At 37.5% G+C, this 21266-nt stretch overlaps 2 protein-coding genes across 7 annotated transcripts in view; one reads left to right on the top strand and one right to left on the bottom strand.

Annotated features, from left to right (window-relative positions):
* Positions 1–342, bottom strand: part of KNTC1 (kinetochore associated 1) — a 70543-nt gene extending 70201 nt beyond the window's left edge. The window contains exon 1 of the mRNA XM_033440852.2: positions 156–342. The gene's annotated coding sequence lies outside the window, so the exon portion shown is untranslated. The remainder of the gene's footprint in view (positions 1–155) is intronic.
* Positions 343–508: 166 nt separating this feature from the next.
* RSRC2 (arginine and serine rich coiled-coil 2) lies at positions 509–19052 on the top strand. 6 transcript variants are annotated; one of them, XM_033440856.2, is made up of 11 exons: positions 519–666; positions 4142–4246; positions 4799–4955; positions 6496–6539; positions 8996–9208; positions 9771–9974; positions 11366–11488; positions 13842–13921; positions 14858–15090; positions 15483–15572; positions 18072–19052. In XM_033440856.2, the coding sequence occupies exons 3-11, from the start codon at positions 4875–4877 to the stop codon at positions 18249–18251; spliced, it is 1248 nt and encodes a 415-aa protein (XP_033296747.1). In that variant the 5' UTR covers positions 519–666; positions 4142–4246; positions 4799–4874; the 3' UTR covers positions 18252–19052. The 6 variants fall into 6 exon arrangements, with proteins under 6 accessions (XP_004276734.1, XP_012390973.1, XP_033296749.1 ...); XM_004276686.4 differs by lacking the exon at positions 4142–4246 and having other exon boundaries at positions 509–666; positions 9018–9208; positions 14861–15090; XM_012535519.3 differs by lacking the exon at positions 4142–4246 and having other exon boundaries at positions 509–666; positions 9018–9208.
* Positions 19053–21266: the final 2214 nt, after the last annotated feature.

Raw genomic sequence — 21266 nt, 5'->3', positions numbered from 1 at the left:
TCTCAGCTGGACACCGGGGCCAGCAAGAACCGACTCCAACCTCTCTCCCGCCAGCGTCTTGAGGGGAAAAACACATCGAACTGAGCTGAGGCCTCTGCTCCTTCGACCTGAATCCACCCCCAGCTCCCTACAGCAGCGCGGCTCACCCTCCTCACCTGTAATTGAAGAAACTAAAGAGGAGCACTCAAGTGTACCGTCCCCCCCACCTTCCGAGCTCCAACAGACGTTCCCAGTCTCTTTAAGGTCTATGCCACAAATTTAAATTGGCGGGAGAACACCAAGCCCAACCCCTTTTACGGCGGCCAGCGGAGGCCAAGTTTGCTTTAGAATCGAAATAGGAAGTCGCCCCACCCTAAATTCCACCCATTCCGATATCCAGGCTGCGCATTCTAGGGTGTGTTCTAGGCCCCGCCCCCCTCCCCGACCTCACAACCCCCCTTCCAAAGAACAACCAATCACCGTCGAACCGCGTTGCTACAGAAACTCTTATCACCACCCCTTTTCCTCCCAGCAAGCTGTGCGACGCGCCGGGTCTTAGCCCTTTTGTGCCATCCGGGTCTCTCGCGGGAGCGATTTCAGTCTGTTGCGAAGCGTTTAGGCGGCCGGTACTGTGGAGAGCAGCAAGTGGAGGTGCCGCCGTAGCGGCCAGGACTCTGGACTATGGCGGTAGGTGCCGAATCTGAGTTTAAAGTCAGGCATATTTTTTTGCTGCTCTGCAAAGAAGGGATGAACGGCTCCCAGAGCTGTTGTCGGGGCTAGTGTGTGGACAAGATGGCGCCGCGGCCTTCTTCTGCGCCCGCCATCATGGCTGGCTGCCGTAGGGAGGGGGAAAGAAGGCGGTGTCGATGGGGGTGGGGAGCCGCAGGGAGTGTCTTTTCTTCCAGAACTTTCCTCGTGTCTTTCCCAGTTTTATGTTCCTTTTGTCCCACAGAACTGACTCCAGTTTTGCTTACTCACTCTGGTTGGTGATTAATATTGAGTTTCGTTAGGGCTTGGGCATTTATGTTCGCGATGGGAAAGGGCTGGGGAAGAGAGAAAAGGGATCAGGGGTCGTCTCTGAAAAGTATGGGGTCGAAAAGGAGGTGCCTGTAAGAGGTAGAACGTGAGAAGAGAGCAAGCGGTCTTGTAGCGATTATTTTGCCTACGCTCAGTGAGATGATTCTAGCTGCATAATTTCGGTTAGGGTGAACGTCCGTGTAAACCTTAGTTTATTCCTTAGTAAGCATCTAGGGAACGTGTTTCTCGAAGGGAGTAAAAATTCGACTTAATGAAGAGAAGTCTTTGGAGCTACGAATTCTGACTGATGCTCCGTTTCCGAAGTGCCTCCTGATGTAATCATTTTGAAGGTTTCGAGAAACATAATCAAAGCCCTAACATTGGCATTATTACTTTAAATTTAAGAGTCCTTCATAGGCCCGTTTAATTTTAAGTGAAAGCTACAGTTCTTAAATTACGTTTTCTGAGAAATTAACCCTGCTTTGGTTATAAGATGCCCAATCCTGATGGATCGCATTATTGTGTGATTACTTCATTTTACTTATCCGGTTACAAGAAAAATGCAAACATTTTGCATTCTTTTCCATTGACTAAAAAGTTGTGTTTTCTCGTTTTCGAAGATAAATAGGACTAAAATAAATAGGATTGTTAAGAATAACAAAAAACTCGTACTCATCCGATCATTGGGGGTATCTGGAAGTAGAAATCGTCTGCCTCTCCCCCCCGCGCCCCCATACCTAATTGATTTGATTTAGAACCGGGTTTTTGATAACCGATTTAGAATCGTTGTTCAAACAGTTGGGCACATAATCGATTTAAATATTTTTTTGTTTAACTAGTGTTTTGGACCTCTTAATCTACTTGAAAGAACAGTATTATTTTATTTGGGCTCAAATATTCAAAAAAAAATTCAGACATTCGTTTCTGCAGCGCCTTGTTCAATAAAAAGACACGATTCCCTTGAGATGTGGCCTAGTATTAAGTCCAATGTGCCGTCTTTGCACTAGAAAAAATTCTTACACTATGTCTTGAGTGCCATTGGGGTTTTAAAGAAGATGTGAATTTTAAGAAACCGTGGTGTTTTTCTAATAGAGCAAATGGTAGAGTGAAGGGAATTTTTGCAGTTAGCATTTAAGATTTACACATAGGTCTGTACTAAATTGAAATCTTAGATATTTTCAGAGAAGTTTTAATACTCGATTTTATTTGGACATTTTTGTTATTCTACTATAATATATTCTCAAGGAAATAAAAGCTTCGGGTGAGCTAAGTGGCCCCCTATTATTCACATCTGTTTAGTGATACGATGGTTTTTGTTTTTGTCCTGTAGTGTGTTTTACAGATGAAAATGGCTGTTCGGTGTGAGTTATTAGCCCGTTTTACAGAGTGCCTTCCCTTAAGGGCATTTTACTAAGTGTAAGTTTACCAACACAGCACATCACAGACCTGTCAGAAATAATCCTTAAGAATAGTGATGAGGGGATTGACATACATACACTAAGATGTATAAAATGGATAACTAACAATCTGCTGTATAAAAAAATAAAATTAAAATTAAAAAAAAAAAGAATAGTGATGAGGACTTCCCTGGTGGTCCAGTGGTTAAGACTCCACGCTTCCATTGCAGGGGGCACGGGCTACATCCATGGTCGGGGAACTAAGATCCACGTGCCGCACGGTGAGGCCCCAAAAGAAAAAAGAATAGTGATGAGAACAAGAGTAAAAGAAAATGACCAATGTTAGTTGTGAAAATCAGAATCATCTTTAGTTGTGTGATATAGTGTCATGTATTAATATTAGACAGCAAAGCGAGTACCATCTTAAGTGAGTCAGCTAATGTTGCTGGATCTCATCTGTGAAATGAGAAAGTTGAGCTTGATTCTAAGAGATGAGAGCCTTTCTGCACAAAAATTTTATGATTCCAGAAATCACCCATACATAGAGAAGCAAGTGTGCTGGAATGGGCCTCCCCAGTAATTAGGTGTTTCATCCTATTTGTTACTGGGTTTTTTGGTAACATTGTTAGAGGCGTAACACATAATATGTCTTTCATCCTAACTAACCTGTAAATCCTTCCCTTTTAATTTATTATTTTATTCCTGAAGTCTAACATCGAGTTAGGTGCATTTTTGACCATCAGAAAATAGTTGTTAAAATAATGTGATATCTCACACTTCATTTGTTAAAGTACTCCCCATTTAGTTTACTTGGTGTTTGTTTTCTGGACTAATCTTCCTAAAGGAAGAAGATCATTATCATGTGATTATTTCTCCTGCTGAAAATGTATAGTATATTCACTATTTACCCAATCCAGATCTTTTTTCTGTAAAGAGCAAGTTAGTAGATATTTTAGGCATTGTGGACCACGTGCAACATACAGTCTCTGTCACATTCCTTGCTTGCTTGTTTTAACAACCCTTTTAAAAATGTAAAAGTCATTCTTAGCTCAAGGGCGATACTTTGCTAACTCATGTGGTAAGTAATCAACTCCCTGGGCTTATTGACTATTTTCGTATTTCCTCTCTGGTTAGATGGGTCACCAACGTCCACCTTCCACATATTACGGAAACTGTTTTCCCTGCCTTTTATCAGAATCTCACTCAGGAGAACATTTAGGTTCTAGTTTCTCCTTGAAGCTTTTTTTCTATGACTCTTTTTTTTTTAAATAAACTTATTATTGATTGATTGATGCTTCGGGTCTTTGGTGCTGCGCAAGGGCTTTCTCTAGTTGCGGAGAGTGGGGGCTACTTTTCGTTGCAGTGCGCAGGCTTCTCATTGCGGTGGGTTCTCTTGTTCCAGAGCACCGGATTTAGGCCCGCGGGCTCAGTAGTTGTGACTCACGGGCTGTAGAGCACAGGCTTAGTAGTTGTGGTGCATGGGCTTAGTTGTTCGTTGCATGTTTGATCTTCCTGAACCAGGGCTCGAACCCATGTCCCTGCATTGGCAGGCAGATTCTTAACCACTGCGCCACCAGGTAAGTCCCTCTATGACTCATTTAAATCAATTTAATGAAGGAACCTACTCTCTTAGGTAAATCAGGTCTTTGGGAAAGAGTGTGTACTCTTGACTATTTTAATTTTTTTTAATTTATATTGTGATACCTTATAAAATGCTTTAAAGCAGAAACACCTTAATGTTTCCATAGCCCAGAGCATATGTGAGGAGAGGCAGACCATATTTTGCAGCAGCACTGTGCCAAGGGGCTTTCATTAAAGAGGGTTAATGAAATTAAGATTGGGTTCTCAGATAGGTAAGTTAATTTTCTGTTTTTTTTTTTTAATAATATTCTAGAAGCATTCTCTTTGCTTTTTAAGATTTTACAGTCTTCGGTCTTTTTAACCTTTAACAGCTCATTTTTAAATGCCTCTTTATGCTAATTTAAAATACAAGTATTGGTAAAGTCAACTAAATGAATTCATAGATCTAAAATGGACTCTCTTTTCTCTGCTTGAATACTTAATGGAGATACTTGGAGCCCTATTTTCCCCTTCCCCCAGTGTTTTGAAAGTTATACAAATAATGATTTAAAAAAATAAAGATATATCCATTCAGTTACATGTGTCTCTGGTATTGGGTTAGTCAGTTTATTTATTGTTATTTCAATTTATTCAGGCCTACTTAGCAAGTACAAAGCATATTTAGCTACTTGAAAATCAGTTCTTCTGATTTCTTGATTTTCTTTACTTTTTAATTTTGTAAAACTAAAGGATAACTATCTTTCCTCCCTTCTCACTCTTTTAAGTTATTGGAAACATTTTAAATGCAGTTAAGAATTTATAACCATTTTTCTTTAAACTTTTAGGCTAGTGATACAGAACGAGATGGACTAGCCCCAGAAAAGACATCCCCAGATAGAGATAAGAAAAAAGAGCAGTCCGATGTATCTGTTTCTCCCAGAGCCTCAAAACATCATTATTCAAGATCACGATCAAGGTCAAGAGAAAGAAAACGAAAGTCAGGTATGTGTAAGACATAAGTTTACTGATGTAATTAATATGTGTTCTTCCCATTGAGAAATGGATAGTGAAAAGTGCATTGGGAATTTTCTGGAGAATTTTTCAATTATGAGGAATACAAATGTCCTAATACAGGAATTTTATAACTTGTCAAAGACAAAATGTATGCTTAAATTTGTGTCACAATAACTATTATCCCTCAGATGTTCAAATTTTATCCTTTCAACATAGGCAAAACAATATTTTGAAAGATGTAGTCTGGGCAGTGGTATATTCTGAACTTATTTAACATCTTTGACGTAAGTTACAAGAACTTTTTTTTTTTTGCACCACGTGGGCCTCTCACTGTTGTGGCCTCTCCCATTGCGGAGCATAGGCTCCGGACGCGCAGGCTCAGCGGCCATGGCTCACGGGCCCAGCCGCTCCGCGGCGTGTGGGATCTTCCCGGACCAGGGCACGAACCCGTGCCTGCATCGGCAGGCAGACTCTCAACCACTGCGCCACCAGGGAAGCCCACAAGAACATTTTTAACCTTGGTTTTCTTTTTAACTTAATGTTAAAATATTTCTGAAAGCAAGAGTTTTTAGTGTTTTGAAATGCTCCTTATTTGGAGCATTTTTTTAACTAGACTGATGTGGTATAGAAAGCATGATGTATTGTTAATGAATCAATACTTAAGTAGTTAAAAGAGAGATAGAAATGAGTTTAAAAGTTTCAAGACCTGGGCTCTGGTTATTTATCCTTTGCACCCACAGATAGTCCATCTACAAAATGGTTCAAGTGTAATTTTTATGTATATGTTTGAAACTGTACAGTATCATAACTACTTTTTAATGGGAATTTTTCTAAATTGTAACATCTTTTTGACTATTTAAAAGACACCAAATATAATTCAACCTGTTTGTTTTCTCTTGCATTCTTTGTTCCTTTTGTTCTTAATTGTTTTCCTCTAATAAGACCCTTTATAAGTTTGCTATGTAATAGGAAGCAAGATGAACTGGACAGAATGTTTTGTAAAATATAGAGAATCTGTGATTGGGGCTTCCCTGGTGGCGCAGTGGTTGAGAGTCTGCCTGCCGATGCAGGGGACACAGGTTCATGCCCTGGTCTGGGAGGATCCCTCGTGCCGTGGAGCGGCTAGGCCCGTGAGCCATGGCCGCTGAGCCTGTGCGTCTGGAGCCTGTGCTCCGCAACGGGAGAGGCCACAACAGTGAGAGGCCTGCGTACCGCAAAAAAAAAGAATCTGTGACCACCTGAAAGACAAACTCTGTTATGTGTCATGGAACATGGACTTGTGGAACTTCTTTGCTTACTTACTTGATTATATTCTAGTTTGCTCAGATTGCTTGATTTATTTCAGATACGTGAAGTATTACTGTAGTAGAATAATCCCACCCCTGCCATAAAAAAATAGTCTTTAGAGTATGACTAGTAAATAGATTAGTTAGGTAAGTGGCCAGAAATGTTCTTTGTATTAGTTTTGGAATTTGTGTTTGAGGTGTTTCTGTACCATTATTTATGGTGAATTTTTGTGTGTTCACAGATAATGAAGGAAGAAAACACAGGAGCCGGAGCAGAAGCAAAGAGGTAATTAACACTTTGTAGTGAATAGGCACTTTAGAATACTTGTAAAGTATCTGGTAGAAATGTTTGTGTGAATATATGATATTGTCAAGGTAAGTACCAAAACTTGAAATTTAAAAGGTTTAATTCAGTTATAAAATAAGCATGATTTGGATTCATCATTTTTCAAGAAGATAGATGTTTATATGAAAAGTTCATTCAAAAACTATTAATGTTATGTTGTGAAAATATTCACAATAAAAATTTCATATGAAGAATATAACTGGTTTTTTAGGCCTGTCACACAGAGCTTCCATTAATCTGAGGTCCCGAGTCTCTTTATGCCTGACAACTGCTCAGGACTTTTAAATAGCAATCATCTTTAAGTAGCAATACTCTTAGATATCTATGGGCTACTTTTTCTTTATGGAAGATAATGAGAGTCCTTTTCATTAGTAAACTAGTTTGATTCCCTAAGAATAGTATTGAATTTTGAAATAAAAGTGTCAGTGAGGGACTGCTGGAAAGATGGCGGTGACACAAAACTTGAGGATAAAGAAAGACAGCAGCTGTATTGCAGAGGAGTTAACTTGCCCACCTGAGAAGACAAGGAATGAGCCAACAAAGGAAGAGCAGAAGTAGAAGCCAAAAAGGGAGGAGAAGAGTCTCATGGGGGCTGGGCAAGGGACTCCTTAAACAACTGTGGGCAGGGACTTCACCTCTTCCCCTAATGGAAGCTCTGTTAAATTTTAATTTAGGAGAGTTTTTGTGAAAATGACTATTTTGTTTAGCTCACATGATAACATTTCTATAATAAATCATACTCAGCGTGCTAATGCGCGAAGAGACTGAACTGAAGACGCTGCAGACTCAGATAGCAAAATAATAAGCCTACTTCATGATAAGGTAACTATTAGTCATTCAAACTCCTATTTCCCTTAAGTATATCTTAAATCAGTTAAGGGTTTTAATGGTTTTTTTAAAAAATAATAATAGTAATGTTATGTTTGGAAAACTGGTTTGAAATAAACTGAAACTTTTGCAAGCTTAATAACCACTTAAAGATTTTCCAGTTTGCCACCATATGGCAAAATCAAGGAAATAGTCTTTTTTATAAGCTCATATGGAGAACTGGCATTGAAACTAAAATTTAGCTGTGTCTCCAGGTCTCTTATTTTTCTGCAAAATAATAAATTACAGACTATGATCCTTTTCTGATGTATCACCATGCATGTTCTAAAATGTTTGACTAAGTTTTTTGTTTTTAAGAAAAGTTAATCTTGAGCGGAAGGAAATATGTGCTAATGTCTATTCTGGGAAGCATGAGTTAAGTGTCCTGTTGTGGAAAACGGTGCCCTGGGTGTCAGAAGAATATGGGGTCTGGGTTCAACTCTCCTAATATGTAGCTTTGTGACTTTAGATCTTAATTTAGTCATATATAAAGTAAGGGGAATTAGAAGATCTGAGTTTCCTTCCAGCTTTAAAATTGTGATTCTGAAATGTCCAGGATTTTAAGCTTTAGCTACAAGATGGATTTGACAAATCTTAATGGGGGGAAGTCGAATGTTTAGCACTTCCTAATTCAGTATGTGAGTGTAGGATGGAGACTTGATCATACAATTAATTTAGCTCAGTCTCTGAATGCATATGTTGTGAAAGCAAAAGCCTTGGTTTTTATAATCATTCAGAATATGGGGGAAGTATGTATTATATAATGGTAGAGGGATTAATTGTGTTACACCTAGTTTGATTTCATAAAAATTAAAACAGATATGGTTGCCATTTTCTACCCTAGGTACATGAAGTGTAATAGAACTCCAAGCCTGTTGGGATATTGCAAGATGAAAAGTGATTGCTTCACAGTTTAGGATTGGGAGAAAAATCAAGAGCCGTCTTTAAGAAAGGATGTGGCAGTATAGCTATAAAAAGGACACTTAACTTTGCGTAAAGTGATTTGAAGTTGCTAGAAGATATTAATACTTAGGTTAATTTTACTTAGTTACCTAATTGGAAGTGCATTTTTCTGGTGCATTTCTTTGTGTCCTTATCTTCGTTATTGTTAACTTTTAAAACTTAATACTATGTACTCTGGATTTAGAAGTTGTTGTATATACATGTCTGTTTCTCTAAAAGGTTTGTTTGAAAATTGAAAAAACTTTGATACATGTGTACTTCCCTCTTAGATAAAAGAAACATCAGGGATTCCTCTTTTTCTGAAATAGTGGTTTTTCGATATTATTGACATTGAAAGTTATTGTTTTGATTGTGGTATTGAAAGTATTTGGGGGTGGAAACTGCATTTGGGGGGGTTTATAAAGAAAAAGTAAAATTAGTAATATACATCTGCAACATTTAGGTGATGTGAAACTAGATCTTTTTTTAAATTTGCCACACACTCCTAAGGTTACTAATGTTGCATCACAACATTTTTGCTACTGATACCCATACTAACTTTCTTTGTTGCACTATTTTCCTGAAAGAACCAACTTCTTCTTAAAACAGGCAAGAAGACATGAATCCAAAGATAAATCCTCTAAGAAACACAAGTCTGAGGAACATAATGACAAAGAGCATTCTTCTGATAAAGGAAGAGAGCGGCTAAATTCATCTGAAAATGGTGAGGACAGACACAAACGCAAAGAAAGAAAGTCATCAAGAGGCAGAAGTCATTCAAGGTCTAGGTCTCGTGAAAGGTAAGTAGTTTCTCCTAAGTTAATGCCTTCTAAAGAACTCCTAAATTACATAAAGTTTTGCATTAATGGAGCAACACCCAAAAAAATCTTAGCTAGAAAATTGGTATTTTTAACTTTCTGAGTTGTCTGTCACAGTGAAAAAATTTTTGCTGAACTCTGTTTATATAGTTTGCCAATATCATAATCCTTTTACATTGCTGGTGCAGGATTCGTTTGCTGCTGAACTCTAATCTAGGTTTTATTTAGGTATGGGTTAAAAGATTTTTGAGGAACTGGGTCATGGTTCAAATTTTTGTGGCTTTTTTGTTGTGTTTTAAGAAACCAGTGTCCGCAGCATATTTTGCGGATTTCTGTGGGGAATATGTGTGTGGTATCAGATTTGGTCAAAATTTTTCAGTAGTAGAATAACTTGATTGTTACTCTTAGAAATAGTTTGGTTCAGCAGTAGACTTCAAGCTATTAAACAGAATCTTAAATTGGGGTAGGAAACATTGCTTTTTTGACATTATCAGTTTATTGTGTTCCCTGTAAGTAACTACAAATTTATGTACTTGAATTTCAGGCGTCATCGTAGTAGGAGCAGAGAGCGGAAGAAGTCAAGATCCAGGAGTAGGGAGCGGAAAAAGTCAAGATCCAGAAGCAGAGAGAGGAAGAAATCACGATCCAGAAGCAGGGAGAGAAAACGTCGGATCCGATCTCGTTCCCGCTCAAGATCAAGACACAGACATAGGAGTAGAAGCAGGAGTAGGACAAGGAGTAGAAGTCGGTAGGTATTCATCATCTTGAATAAAATCAAACAGGCCCCTCACAGGGTCTGTTCAGTCAGGCTTAGAAAGGTTAAGTAACTTGCTCAAGAAGCCCAATATCATACAGTTCTTAAATGGTAAAGCTGGGACCTGGTCCCAAATGCATCTGAAAGCAAAGTCAGTACGTGTGCTTAATGCACCGTACTGGTTATACTCTCTCAGATACTCAGAAGGATGAGCTTATAAATTCACACTTGTCTTGATTGGAAGGAAATTTTAATTTGTTTAGGCAGGAAATACAATAAAGAGCATTTAATTATAAATATTCAGAGAATATGTTTATTCTCTACTAATATTAGTTACTAATAGTGTGTTGTATCTGTATTCACAGATACTGGTAATAAAGTTAATGTGAAAGCTTCTTTGTTAATTTATTGTTCATTAAGTCAAATAGTCTAAAAGAATGAAATATGGATAAAAGTGTACTTTGGCTTATAATAACTTGGTTTGTCACTTGTTTGATCATTTTTTCAGTTTTTAGTCAGTGGTTTTAGTATGTAATAGTTGCCTAAATTGAACTTTACCAGTTAGGAGATATAGTCAATCTAAAGTAAATGGTAATTTCACCATTAATTACCATTGTTTTTTTGTTTTTGTTTTTTGGGTTTTTTTGCGGTACGCGGGCCTCTCAGTGTTGTGGCCTCTCCCGTTGCGGAGCACAGGCTTCGGACACACAGGCTCAGCGGCCATGGCTCACGGGCCCAGCCGCTCCACGGCATGTGGGATCTTCCCGGACCGGGGCACGAACCCCGTGTCTCCTGCATCGGCAGGCGGACTCTCAACCACTGCACCACCAGGAAAGCCCTGTTTTTGTTTTTTTTAAATCACCATTTGGGCAATTCAGGTCATTATTTATGGCATTTCTAGTTTTAACCACTGATACCTTTTATTCTAATCAATGACTATTTTTAATTCTAATTTTGTTTTAGTGATTTATATTTTTGAAAACATTTACAAGTTAATTCATTGTACATTAGAATACTAGGACCATTTAACTTATCAATCCCACCTAGTAGGAATTTATCCTACCTATTGACCTACACAAGTGTAAAATGACCAACGTACAAGTCTAGCCTTTGCAACATTGGGTGTAATAGCAAAAGATTGGAAACAACCTAAATGTCCATCTGAAACAGAGATGGTTAAGTGAATTTATAGAAACTAGTCTTATACACAAGGAACTTGGTGTGCCTATGGAAGGTGTACAACAGAGGTGGAAAGGAAGGGGTTCAAAATATATTTCCTAGACCAGTTTAATTTTTATTGAACTATGTAACTATAATTTATTTTGATTCAATAAGATAATTATTACTTGGCCATACTGAGACATGTAAAATATGATTTATTAAAGAGATAGAAAGAAGAGAATTGAAAAACCAAGAAGATTTAGCAGAAGTTTAAGCCGAACTCCTAGCCCACCTCCCTTCCGAGGCAGAAACACAGCAATGGATGCACAAGAAGCTTTAGCTAGGAGGTGCGTGTATTTTTTATTCAATACATTTTTTTCTCCTTTTCATCTTGAGGTAGATATTCAATTGTGTGGACCAAATGAATGCTTTCAGAGGATAATTCAAATAATTAAATCTAGCCATGACTACTGTGGCAGTTTTGTGATACAGAATTGTATTAAGTGGTTTGTTAATTCTCATCTTTAATTTGCTTATTTGCACAACTGGAAAGAGTATTTCTTCAACAGTTTTTTTTTTTTCTTCATGATTAACTAATTCATTTTTCTCAAGTCTAGACTCAAATATTTTCAGTTGGCCATTGGAACTTTTTAAAAAATCTTAAATGTGATCTAATAACTGTTAATTTTGCATCTAAAACTGCTTTGTTTTTACCTTCTTTGTTCTTCCTTAAGAAAAGTCTCTGAAACAATAAGTAGAATTCTGTCAGTAGTTTTCCTATTTTGAAGGTGGTGAATAATAAGCCAGTTCATTTGATCTTAAAGTTTTTACTGCTGTGATAGCATAGCAAGATGATTGTATTTTTAAATTTTCTAATGTTTCAAAGATGGGTGATTGTGGGACCACACACAGCAGGGCTGTCTAACCGAAATCTGCAAAACCATTGAAAGAACTGCCTCATAGAGGCAAGAAGTAAAGTAAAATCCAAGCCCTTGTTTGCAGGTTTTCCCATATTCTAAAAAACTAAAATCTTTTGATTTTGATTTTTTTTTTTTCTTTATGAAATTGAGTTTGTATTTTTTTTTTCATTACAAAAATACAGTTATCACAATGTAACCTGATGGGCTGCTGCCCTGTGAACCCAGCCTGGCAGAAACTCCAGCTGAACAGCAGCAGCAGCAAAGGTGTGAGCTCACCCCTTCTTCATTCCATTCACCTTAGTGAATGGTATTGATTCCAGACCTGCAGTGGCCACTTAAAATATACAGCCAGTAGCTGTCAGTTACTTTCTTACTGAAACTAAAATCAACAGAATTAGGAAATAATTTTCTACAATATCTGAACTAATTTATAAAGAATGGTCCATTAACTTTGATCATGAATTTTTTTAAGCCCTAAAGTTTGTTCTTGTTTACTCTTAAGTTTCTTGTATTTAAAATTTTGGATTATACTAAAGTTGAATCTATAACTAGCATCTAAAACTTTAATTTAGTCTACTTAGTGATTTTCAGATGACAATTTTTAAAACTGCTTTGGAAATACTTTTATTTATGAACCTATGTTTTAACATTAATCCTAATCAGAATTCTTTCTGATTAGGACAAATTCAAGGCTGTACTACTTGTCTTTCTTTCATGTGTGCTCAACAGAAGGGAACAGAATTACAGATTGTTATCCTTTTATGTGAATTATGGCAATTGTTAAAGCAAATGTCAATTTTCTACTACTGTATTTTACCTGTAGTGCCCACTGCTCCCCTCCCCCAAGAAACTTTTTCCCCAATCCTTGCCCCTTTATACTATAAAGGAGGGAGAGGGTGGTGTTTAACTTATGATTGGTAAATCAAGGAATCTTTGGAAGAAAAGGGCTTTCTCTTTCAGGAACTCACTGTGAAGATAACATTACTTACCATTTGTGATATACCAGATAGATACCTACTTGACAGCACATTTTGTTTAGTGTGTGTATTCAGTGGTGAATTTAGTGTGAATCAGAATTCGTTTTTGTTTGGGGATGAATTTGTGTTTCACGTTTTCAGTTCCTTTGCTAATAATTTCTTTACCTCCTAAAAGTAATTTTCTAATATTTAGGTTTTTTCCCCCGTTTTATTAGATTATAGAGAATGGCAGGGTTTGCTTGCCCTTTTTTAAATTTTATTTTTGGCTTTTTAATTTTCACTGATTTAGAGACTAATAAAGTCTGTTTATGTAAAAATCATTTGCATGCTTTGATTGGCCTTTAATCCTGTATCAGCCTCCCTTAAGAAGCATTTAGGTAATTCTATAAATTATTGCATGTACCCTAAGATTTACTCAGCTTTCAATATGTTTTCTCAATGTCTCAATTTGCAAGATTTAATTTTATCCTTCTCCTGTAACCAGCACTGATGAAGATTGAATAACTTTTATCTCACAACCATTTTAATGACTCCGTGGGAATTGTATATAAAAGCTACTAGAGTTGTTGGCTATTCAGTGAAATTAAAAATGTTTAAAACCAGTAGTGAAATATTATTTAATTGTGATTGATACCATCTTAAGAATGATTGCTTTTTTTCCCACATGCAGATATCAATTTGGGGAAGGTATTAAATTTATTTAAAATTCTATATAAAGTGTTTTATGCCTACATATGTATACATAAAGAGGTAAATGTTGGCTTTATATTGATATTTTTATTTATTTAAATTGTCTTTGACAGGTTGGAAAGGGCAAAGAAATTACAGGAACAGCGAGAAAAGGAAATGGTTGAAAAACAAAAACAACAGGAAATAGCTGCAGGTAATTTTTGTTTTCTTTATTATGGAAGTATGGCAGTATTTGTAGAACATTTGAAAAGTTCAGGAAAACTAATAGGAAGAGAATCACGTGTGATCCCTTCTACCCGTCAGTCTGCTGTAGATCAGTATGCTGTAAATTACTAATTGAATTGGGAACATGTTATTTTTAGTGTTACTTTTGTACCTCATAAAACTTTTTTTGCACTGTATTTCTGATTTGGTCAACGTAGATAATTTTGAAAAGTGAATAGTGACTATTCTTGTTCATGTAGCAGTTTAGCCATCACTGCATATGTCTTTTAGTTATGATTTTGGAAATGCAGTTTATTAAAGGTGATGAACTGAACTGGAGTATGTATTATGTCTTACTATTAAAAATCAAGTTTTTAGACAGACACACTGCCTGTGGATGATTTAAAGGTGATCAGAGAGAGCCTGTATGAAATGTAATCTGGAAGGTAGAAGTAACAGACTGGCACTTAACTTTTATAGGACTTGGGCTTAGTATGTTAAGTGTGTATAATACCTGTTTAGTAGTTTTAAATGTTTCTTGTGAGTTTCAAATTAGATGTTGTGAGATTGTTTTGTGAGCTATAAAGAACCATACAAAGAAAAGTCAATTTATTAAAAGTTTAGCGACAGTCACTAGTTCATTTCCATTGAAATCATACACCTTTATCCTATTTGTAGGATTCTCTTTATCCTCAGAAGTAAGTGAAGTTTAAGTATATATAAGGGATCATATACAGAAATGTCTAGCGATGAATACATTAATGTTTGCTAAAATGTTATTGCTTTATAAGCTTAACACAGTTATTTTTTATTTGGTGAAAATATTCTGCCTTTTTGCAGATTAGTAGCTCTTATATATAAATAATGTATTACTGTAAATTAGGAGGTTTGTTCTGGTTAAAATCCGTACTTATTTCCTCTTCAGCAGCTGCAGCTACCGGAGGTTCTGTTCTCAATGTTGCTGCCCTATTGGCATCAGGAACACAAGTAACTCCTCAGATAGCTATGGCAGCTCAGATGGCAGCCTTGCAGGCTAAAGCTTTGGCAGAGACCGGAATAGCTGTACCTAGCTATTACAACCCAGCAGCTGTGAATCCAATGAAATTTGCTGAACAAGAGAAAAAAAGGAAAATGCTTTGGCAAGGCAAGAAAGAAGGAGTAAGTTCTCTTATTCTCCTTTTTTGTCATTGATTCCTCAGCTTAGAAAAACAAACTTGGATTGGAAAAGATTAGTTTGGGTTTATGTTTCTTCTGAGAGCCTGACTGGAATAATTTAATTTGCTACAATTATTAATTCTGGGGGGGAAAATGCACGATCTAAGTCAGGCTTTCAAAGAAAACCAATATTGCCCTACATTTATTAAGGGGAAAGAGTTGGTTCCTTAGCTTAGATTTTTTTTTCATATTATTAAGGTGATTATAAATTCCATTGGTGGAATGCCATAAATGCTATTGTTTTTCTACTAAGACTATATTATGGAAAGATCTAGTATCATAATACAAGGTATTTAAATTTTACATATGTTAAAAATTCATTGTTTTTTTAACAGGACAAATCCCAGTCTGCTGAAATATGGGAGAAATTGAATTTCGGAAACAAGGACCAAAATGTCAAATTTAGGAAATTAATGGGTATTAAGGTGAGTTATACACTTTGTAATAAAGTTCATGTTATTTTATATTTTTAGGGTAACATTGGTTCTCAACTTAAACATTATTTCAGTGATGTGTCATCTCTGGGTACTTTCTAGTGCTCTTTCATTTGTGTTCTCTAGATTAACTTCCCAGAATTAACCAATGAATTATCATCATTAGTCAACAATACAAATTGTTTAAAAAAATTTTTTTTTTAAGAAGATGTTGGGGGTAGGAGTTTATTTATTTATTTGTTTTTGCTGTGTTGGGTCTTCATTTCTGTGCGAGGGCTTTCTCCAGTTGTGGCAAGCGGGGGCGACTCTTCATCACAGTGCGCGGGCCTCTCACTGTTGCGGCCTCTCGTCGCGGAGCACAGGCTCCAGACGCGCAGGCTCAGTAGTTGTGGCTCACGGGCCTAGTTGCTCCGCAGCATGTGGGATCCTCCCAGACCAGGGCTCGAACCCGTGTTCCCTGCATTAGGCAGATTCTCAACCACTGCGCCACCAGGGAAGCCCCAAATTGTTAAATTTGATTAAAACATTTGTTGAGGGACTTCCCTGAAGGTCCAGTGGTTAAGACTCCACACTTCCATTGCAGGGATGTGGATTCAGTCCCTGGTCGGGGAACAAAGATCCCACATGCTGTGTGGCATGGCCAAAACACAAGAAGTAAAACAGTTGTTGATTGTTATTGCATGTTTATGGCTTAAGCAAACCTTGTTCAAAATCATAAGCTTTTCTTAGTAAATTAAAAAAAAAAATTGTAAAAAGGAATTAATTTGCTTTTAAAAATGCCCGTTTAGGGCTTCCCTGGTAGCACAATGGATAAGAATCTGCCTGCCAATGCAGGGGACAGGGGTTCAATCCCTGGTCCAGGAAGATCCCACATGCCGCAGAGCAACTAAGCCCGTGTGCCACAACTACTGAAGCCCACGCACCGTGCTCCACAACAAGAGAAGCCTGCGCACCACAAGGAAGAGTAGCCCCCGCTCACTGCAACTAGAGAAAGCCTGCATGCAGTAACAGCGGCCCAACACGCCCCCCTGCAAAATTAATTAATTAAATTGCCCATTTAAATGGAATATTAGCCATAAAAGGGAATGAAACAGTTATTTGTAGTGAGGTGGATGGAACTAGAGTCTGTCATACAGAGTGAAGTAAGTCAGAAAAAGAAAAACAAATACCATATGCTAATGCATATGTATGAAATCTAAAAATTGGTACTGATGAACCTAGTGGTAGGGCAGGAATAAAGATGTAGACATTGCGATCGGACTTGAGGACACGGGGTGGGTGGGGGGAGGGGAGGCTGGGACATAGAGAGTGGCATTAACATACATACACTACCAAATGTAAAATGGATGGCTAGTGAGAAGCTGCTGCAAAGCACAGGGAGATAAGCTTGGTGCTTTGTGATGCCCTAGAGGAGTGGGATAGGGAGGGTGGGAGGGAGGCTCAGGAAGGAGGGGATATGGGGATATATGTATGCATATGGATGATTCACTTTGTTATACAGCAGAAACTAACACAACATCGTAAAGCAGTTATACTCCAATAAAGATGTATAAAAAGAAAAAATGCCCATTTAAGGTTAACTATACTTGGTGTGGGGTTGGACTTTCTTAATTTTTTTCAAGGAAGTTTTTTGTTTGTTTGACTTTTTTTGTGGGTTTTTTTGTTAATAATTAGTTAATTTGGCTGTGCCAGGTCTTAGTTGCAGCAGGCGGGATCTTTTAGTTGCAGCATGCGAACTCTTAGTTGCAGCATGTGGGATTTAGTTCCCTGACCAGGGGCTGAACCCAGGTCCCCTGCATTGGGAGCACAGAGTCTTAGCCACTGGACTACCAGGGAAGTCCCAAGGAAGGTTTTAGGTTTTACACAACAACCTGGTAAGGTCGACAAATGTTCAGATATTGGTTATTACTAAGGGAGTTGGTTTTTCCTTGAAGGGATATTTGGTTTAAACTCCACCCCCATTTTCTCCTTCACTTTTCCCTAGATGCTTTATTTATTTTTGGCTGCGTTGGGTCTTCATTGCTGCGCGCGGGCTTTCTCTAGTTGCAACGAGTGGGGGCTACTCTTCGTAGCGGTATGCAGGCTTCTCATTGCAGTGGCTTCTCGTTGTGGAGCGCGGGCTTCAGTAGTCGTGTCGCACGGGCTCAGTTGCTCCGTGGCACATGGGATCTTCCCGGACCAGGGCTTGAACCCGTGTCCCCTGCATTGGCACGTGGATTCTTAACCACTGCACCACCAGGGAAGTCCCTGGCCTGTTGTACATGTTCTTTCTTGGGCCCACCGAATGATTTTTGTTATGTCCTGCTCTATCCCAGTACCTAGAATGAACATTGCCTTGAATTCCATAGGTGCTGAATGAATGAATGGAAGCTAAGTGAGGTCAAATATGTACTGCAAAAATGTGATCTAGTAGCACTTCTTAAGGGAGAGAAGCACTTTTTATTCCTAGGTGAATTCATTTTAATAGTATATTTTGTATCTGTTATTTAGAGTGAAGATGAAGCTGGATGTAGCTCCGTTGATGAAGAAAGTTACAAGACATTGAAACAGCAGGAAGAAGTATTCAGAAATCTAGACGCTCAGTATGAAATGGCAAGATCACAAACCCACACACAAAGAGGAATGGGATTGGGTTTTACATCATCGATGCGAGGAATGGACACAGTTTGAAGAAAATCACACTTTATACTTGGGACTTTTATAGACTTCTGGTTCTGATGTCAGGTCCTTGTTCACCAAACAGCTGGCATTCTAGCTTGCATGGGTGTTGCATTGACTTTAATTTATTGAAAAATATGATTTTTTGTAAATATCAGATCAGTGATACTGGTGTTAGTGTTGTAATCAGGTTAAACCCGCTTCCATTAAACTTGACAGGACTATAGAAGGACAATATTTTTTAGTTAATGAATTCTACTTTTCAAATATATAAAAGCTGCAGATGGGATAAAATCTCATACATGGATTTTTGGTGTCCACTGTCTTGTGTACTTTTGTACTTAACCTTGTACAGTTATTTTCATCTCTTGAAACATGAAAGAAATGTTATGTAGATGTTCTTTAGAAGATCTGGCCATTTGGTACATAATCCAGCACAAATAGGCTGGGTGGTGATGATAATAAAAATGGTTTTCTCAAAACTCGTGTTAATTTAAGTTACCTGGAATTCTTATTTGAATTTGTCTTATGGTTTCTGTAGCATTTTGCAATTTCTAGTGGAAGACACTGGCTAGAAATTCCTTTTTTTTTTTTTTAAAGAATTATGCTATAGGCAATACCATGGTGGGCAAAAATGTAAAAGGAAGTTGGGAGGAGTGAAAAAACTTAGTAAAATAATACTGTTTTCCTACTATTGTAAGGGACAGAACTGGTGTACAGTATTTGTTAAATATTCCATATGTTATTCAGGAAATAGATTAATACATTAAGGGGATGTAAGCACTTTTATTTTAATAAAGTGCCTTATAACAAGTTCTTTGTATGCCCTTTCCTCATTATCCCTTTTGAATTGTCTAACCTGAAGTACTAAAACAGAAAACAACTTTGTCACTAAATTGATTAAATTTAGGGCATAGTTCTGGTGGAAGGAGGGGACTACAGAACTTGTACTTCATTTGCTTTCATTACAACAAATTCATAATTTTTAGCTTTCACTGGAAAAATCCTTTGAAAAACATCTCCACAATGTAGCAGCACAAGGGAAGACTGCTTAATGTGTTTTGGTAAATGTTTGGTTTTCCCAGAGCACAATTATTTTGGGGAGAGATGGCTCTTCATGCTTCAGTGACAAAGTCAAGTTTCTGGGGAAATAACACCATAGTTTTTCACTTTGGAGTGATCCCAAATTCACATTTTCCTGGTGAGCTGTACCTTCTGAAATCTGTTTCATTAAGAGTGTCTGTGGGGGGAAAAAAAGAATGATTGGGGGCCTGTAATGCAGTGTGGATATGAAAAGCACACATTGAACTGCTTCTGTGTTTTTCTGTGGTATTTTAGGAGCTGGCCATACACGATGAATGATATGGTCCATCCTGTACTCATTTAGTAATTTAAAGAATTTTTATAGCTAATTTTAAACAGGAAACTAATTTTGATTCATTTAGTATGGATTCATTTAGTATGTCTAAAATAATTGAGTTAGGTAATCAGTATTCTTAGTAGAGATTTTACATTCTTACTTGCATGCTTGTTTTTGAAATCCAGGGTGTATTTTACATTTTAACATCCCAATTGGGACCAGTCATATTTAAAGTTATTAATAGCTACATACAGCCAGGGGAAACCATCCTGGACAATGCAGATTTAGAGGGAGGCATATAGGTAATTGCAATCTGCATAATTAAATTTTACGAAGCAATTATTGGAATCCTGGGGGTGGGGGACAGTTAACTGCTTGGCTCAATTTGAAATGAGTTTGTAGGGAAGCGTTTATATGCTTAAACTTTTTTTCCCCTTTTTTCTGGCTGTTACTGTGCTTTCCGTGTCCAAAGCCTGGTACTCCACGATGGATGTTTTGGGCTTTACTCTTGTATGCGACGGGAACATAAGTTGCTGTCCAGGAGATTCTTTCAAGACATGGTAGTAAGACAAGAAGACCACACTATTTGAGGCAAGGTTTTGATGAGCTTTGTGAGAGCAACTGGCTTGGAGGATAAGAAAATTCAAAGGTGATGTTTCCAATTTGGGTGATCATTGATTGTGATTAAATTAGAAAACTTAAATACTATAGTAGGTTGGTAGAAGGAGATAGAAGCAGAAATTAAGTTGTATTATATATCATTCCAAGTTAATTTCATGGCCAAAAGATGATTTAAGTATATACTTAAATATAATTTCTCGGGGGTCCTCTCCTAGTTCTCCCACTGCCTGTGCATCAGTTTCTGTAGTTGTCTCTTCCTAAATCCCAGCCCTCTAGGGCTCAGTCCTAGACTTCCTTCCCACTCTGTTCTTCACTATGCAGTCTCATTCTCTATCATCTTTGTATTTACTTTCCATAAAAATTTGAACCAGCCAAATGCTAATCTTTAGTTCAATCCTCTTCGGAGCTTAGCCAAATATCTGTGTAATATACACCTCCACTGAGCCCGAAAATTTTACCTTCAATATACTAGTGCTTCAAAAATTTCTTCCACTAGTCTAGTTACTTACCTAACTAGAGTTATATAAGGATAAAATTGTTTATAAGGATAAAATTGCCTCAAGGTACCACATAGCCAAAATGGAACTCACCCTTTACTCCCAAACCTGGTCAACATCAAATGATTTTTTTCTCTATCTCAAATGATCACTTATTTAACCAGTTTCTTAAGTCAGAATCCTGGCAAATAATTCACCACCCTTTTCTCTCATTCCCTATATACAACCCTTCAGTTATCGCTGTTACTTTAATTTTATCTTTTAAATATTCTCTATTAAATATCAACTCTTCAGCACTATTGCCTCTACCCTAATCCAAGCTAACATTTGTTGATCTTATTACAAAAATCAGTCTACTAGATTTGGAATTCTACGTTTGCTCCATCGCCAGTCCTTTTCCTATCATGCCATCAGGACCATCTTACCAAAATGAAAATTTGTGGGTCATAGACCCACCACTTGTTTAAAATGTTGAAATGACTTGCCAATTTGGGGGTGGAGACAATGTCCCTAATGTGGTGAGTACTTGCCTAATGTTCCAGCCTCATA

The sequence above is a fragment of the Orcinus orca genome, chromosome 15, assembly GCF_937001465.1.
Source record: "Orcinus orca chromosome 15, mOrcOrc1.1, whole genome shotgun sequence".
Taxonomy (NCBI): Eukaryota; Metazoa; Chordata; class Mammalia; order Artiodactyla; family Delphinidae; genus Orcinus; species Orcinus orca.
The sequence above is the reverse complement of the archived record's forward strand: the minus strand, read 5'-3'. Positions and strand labels throughout refer to the sequence as shown.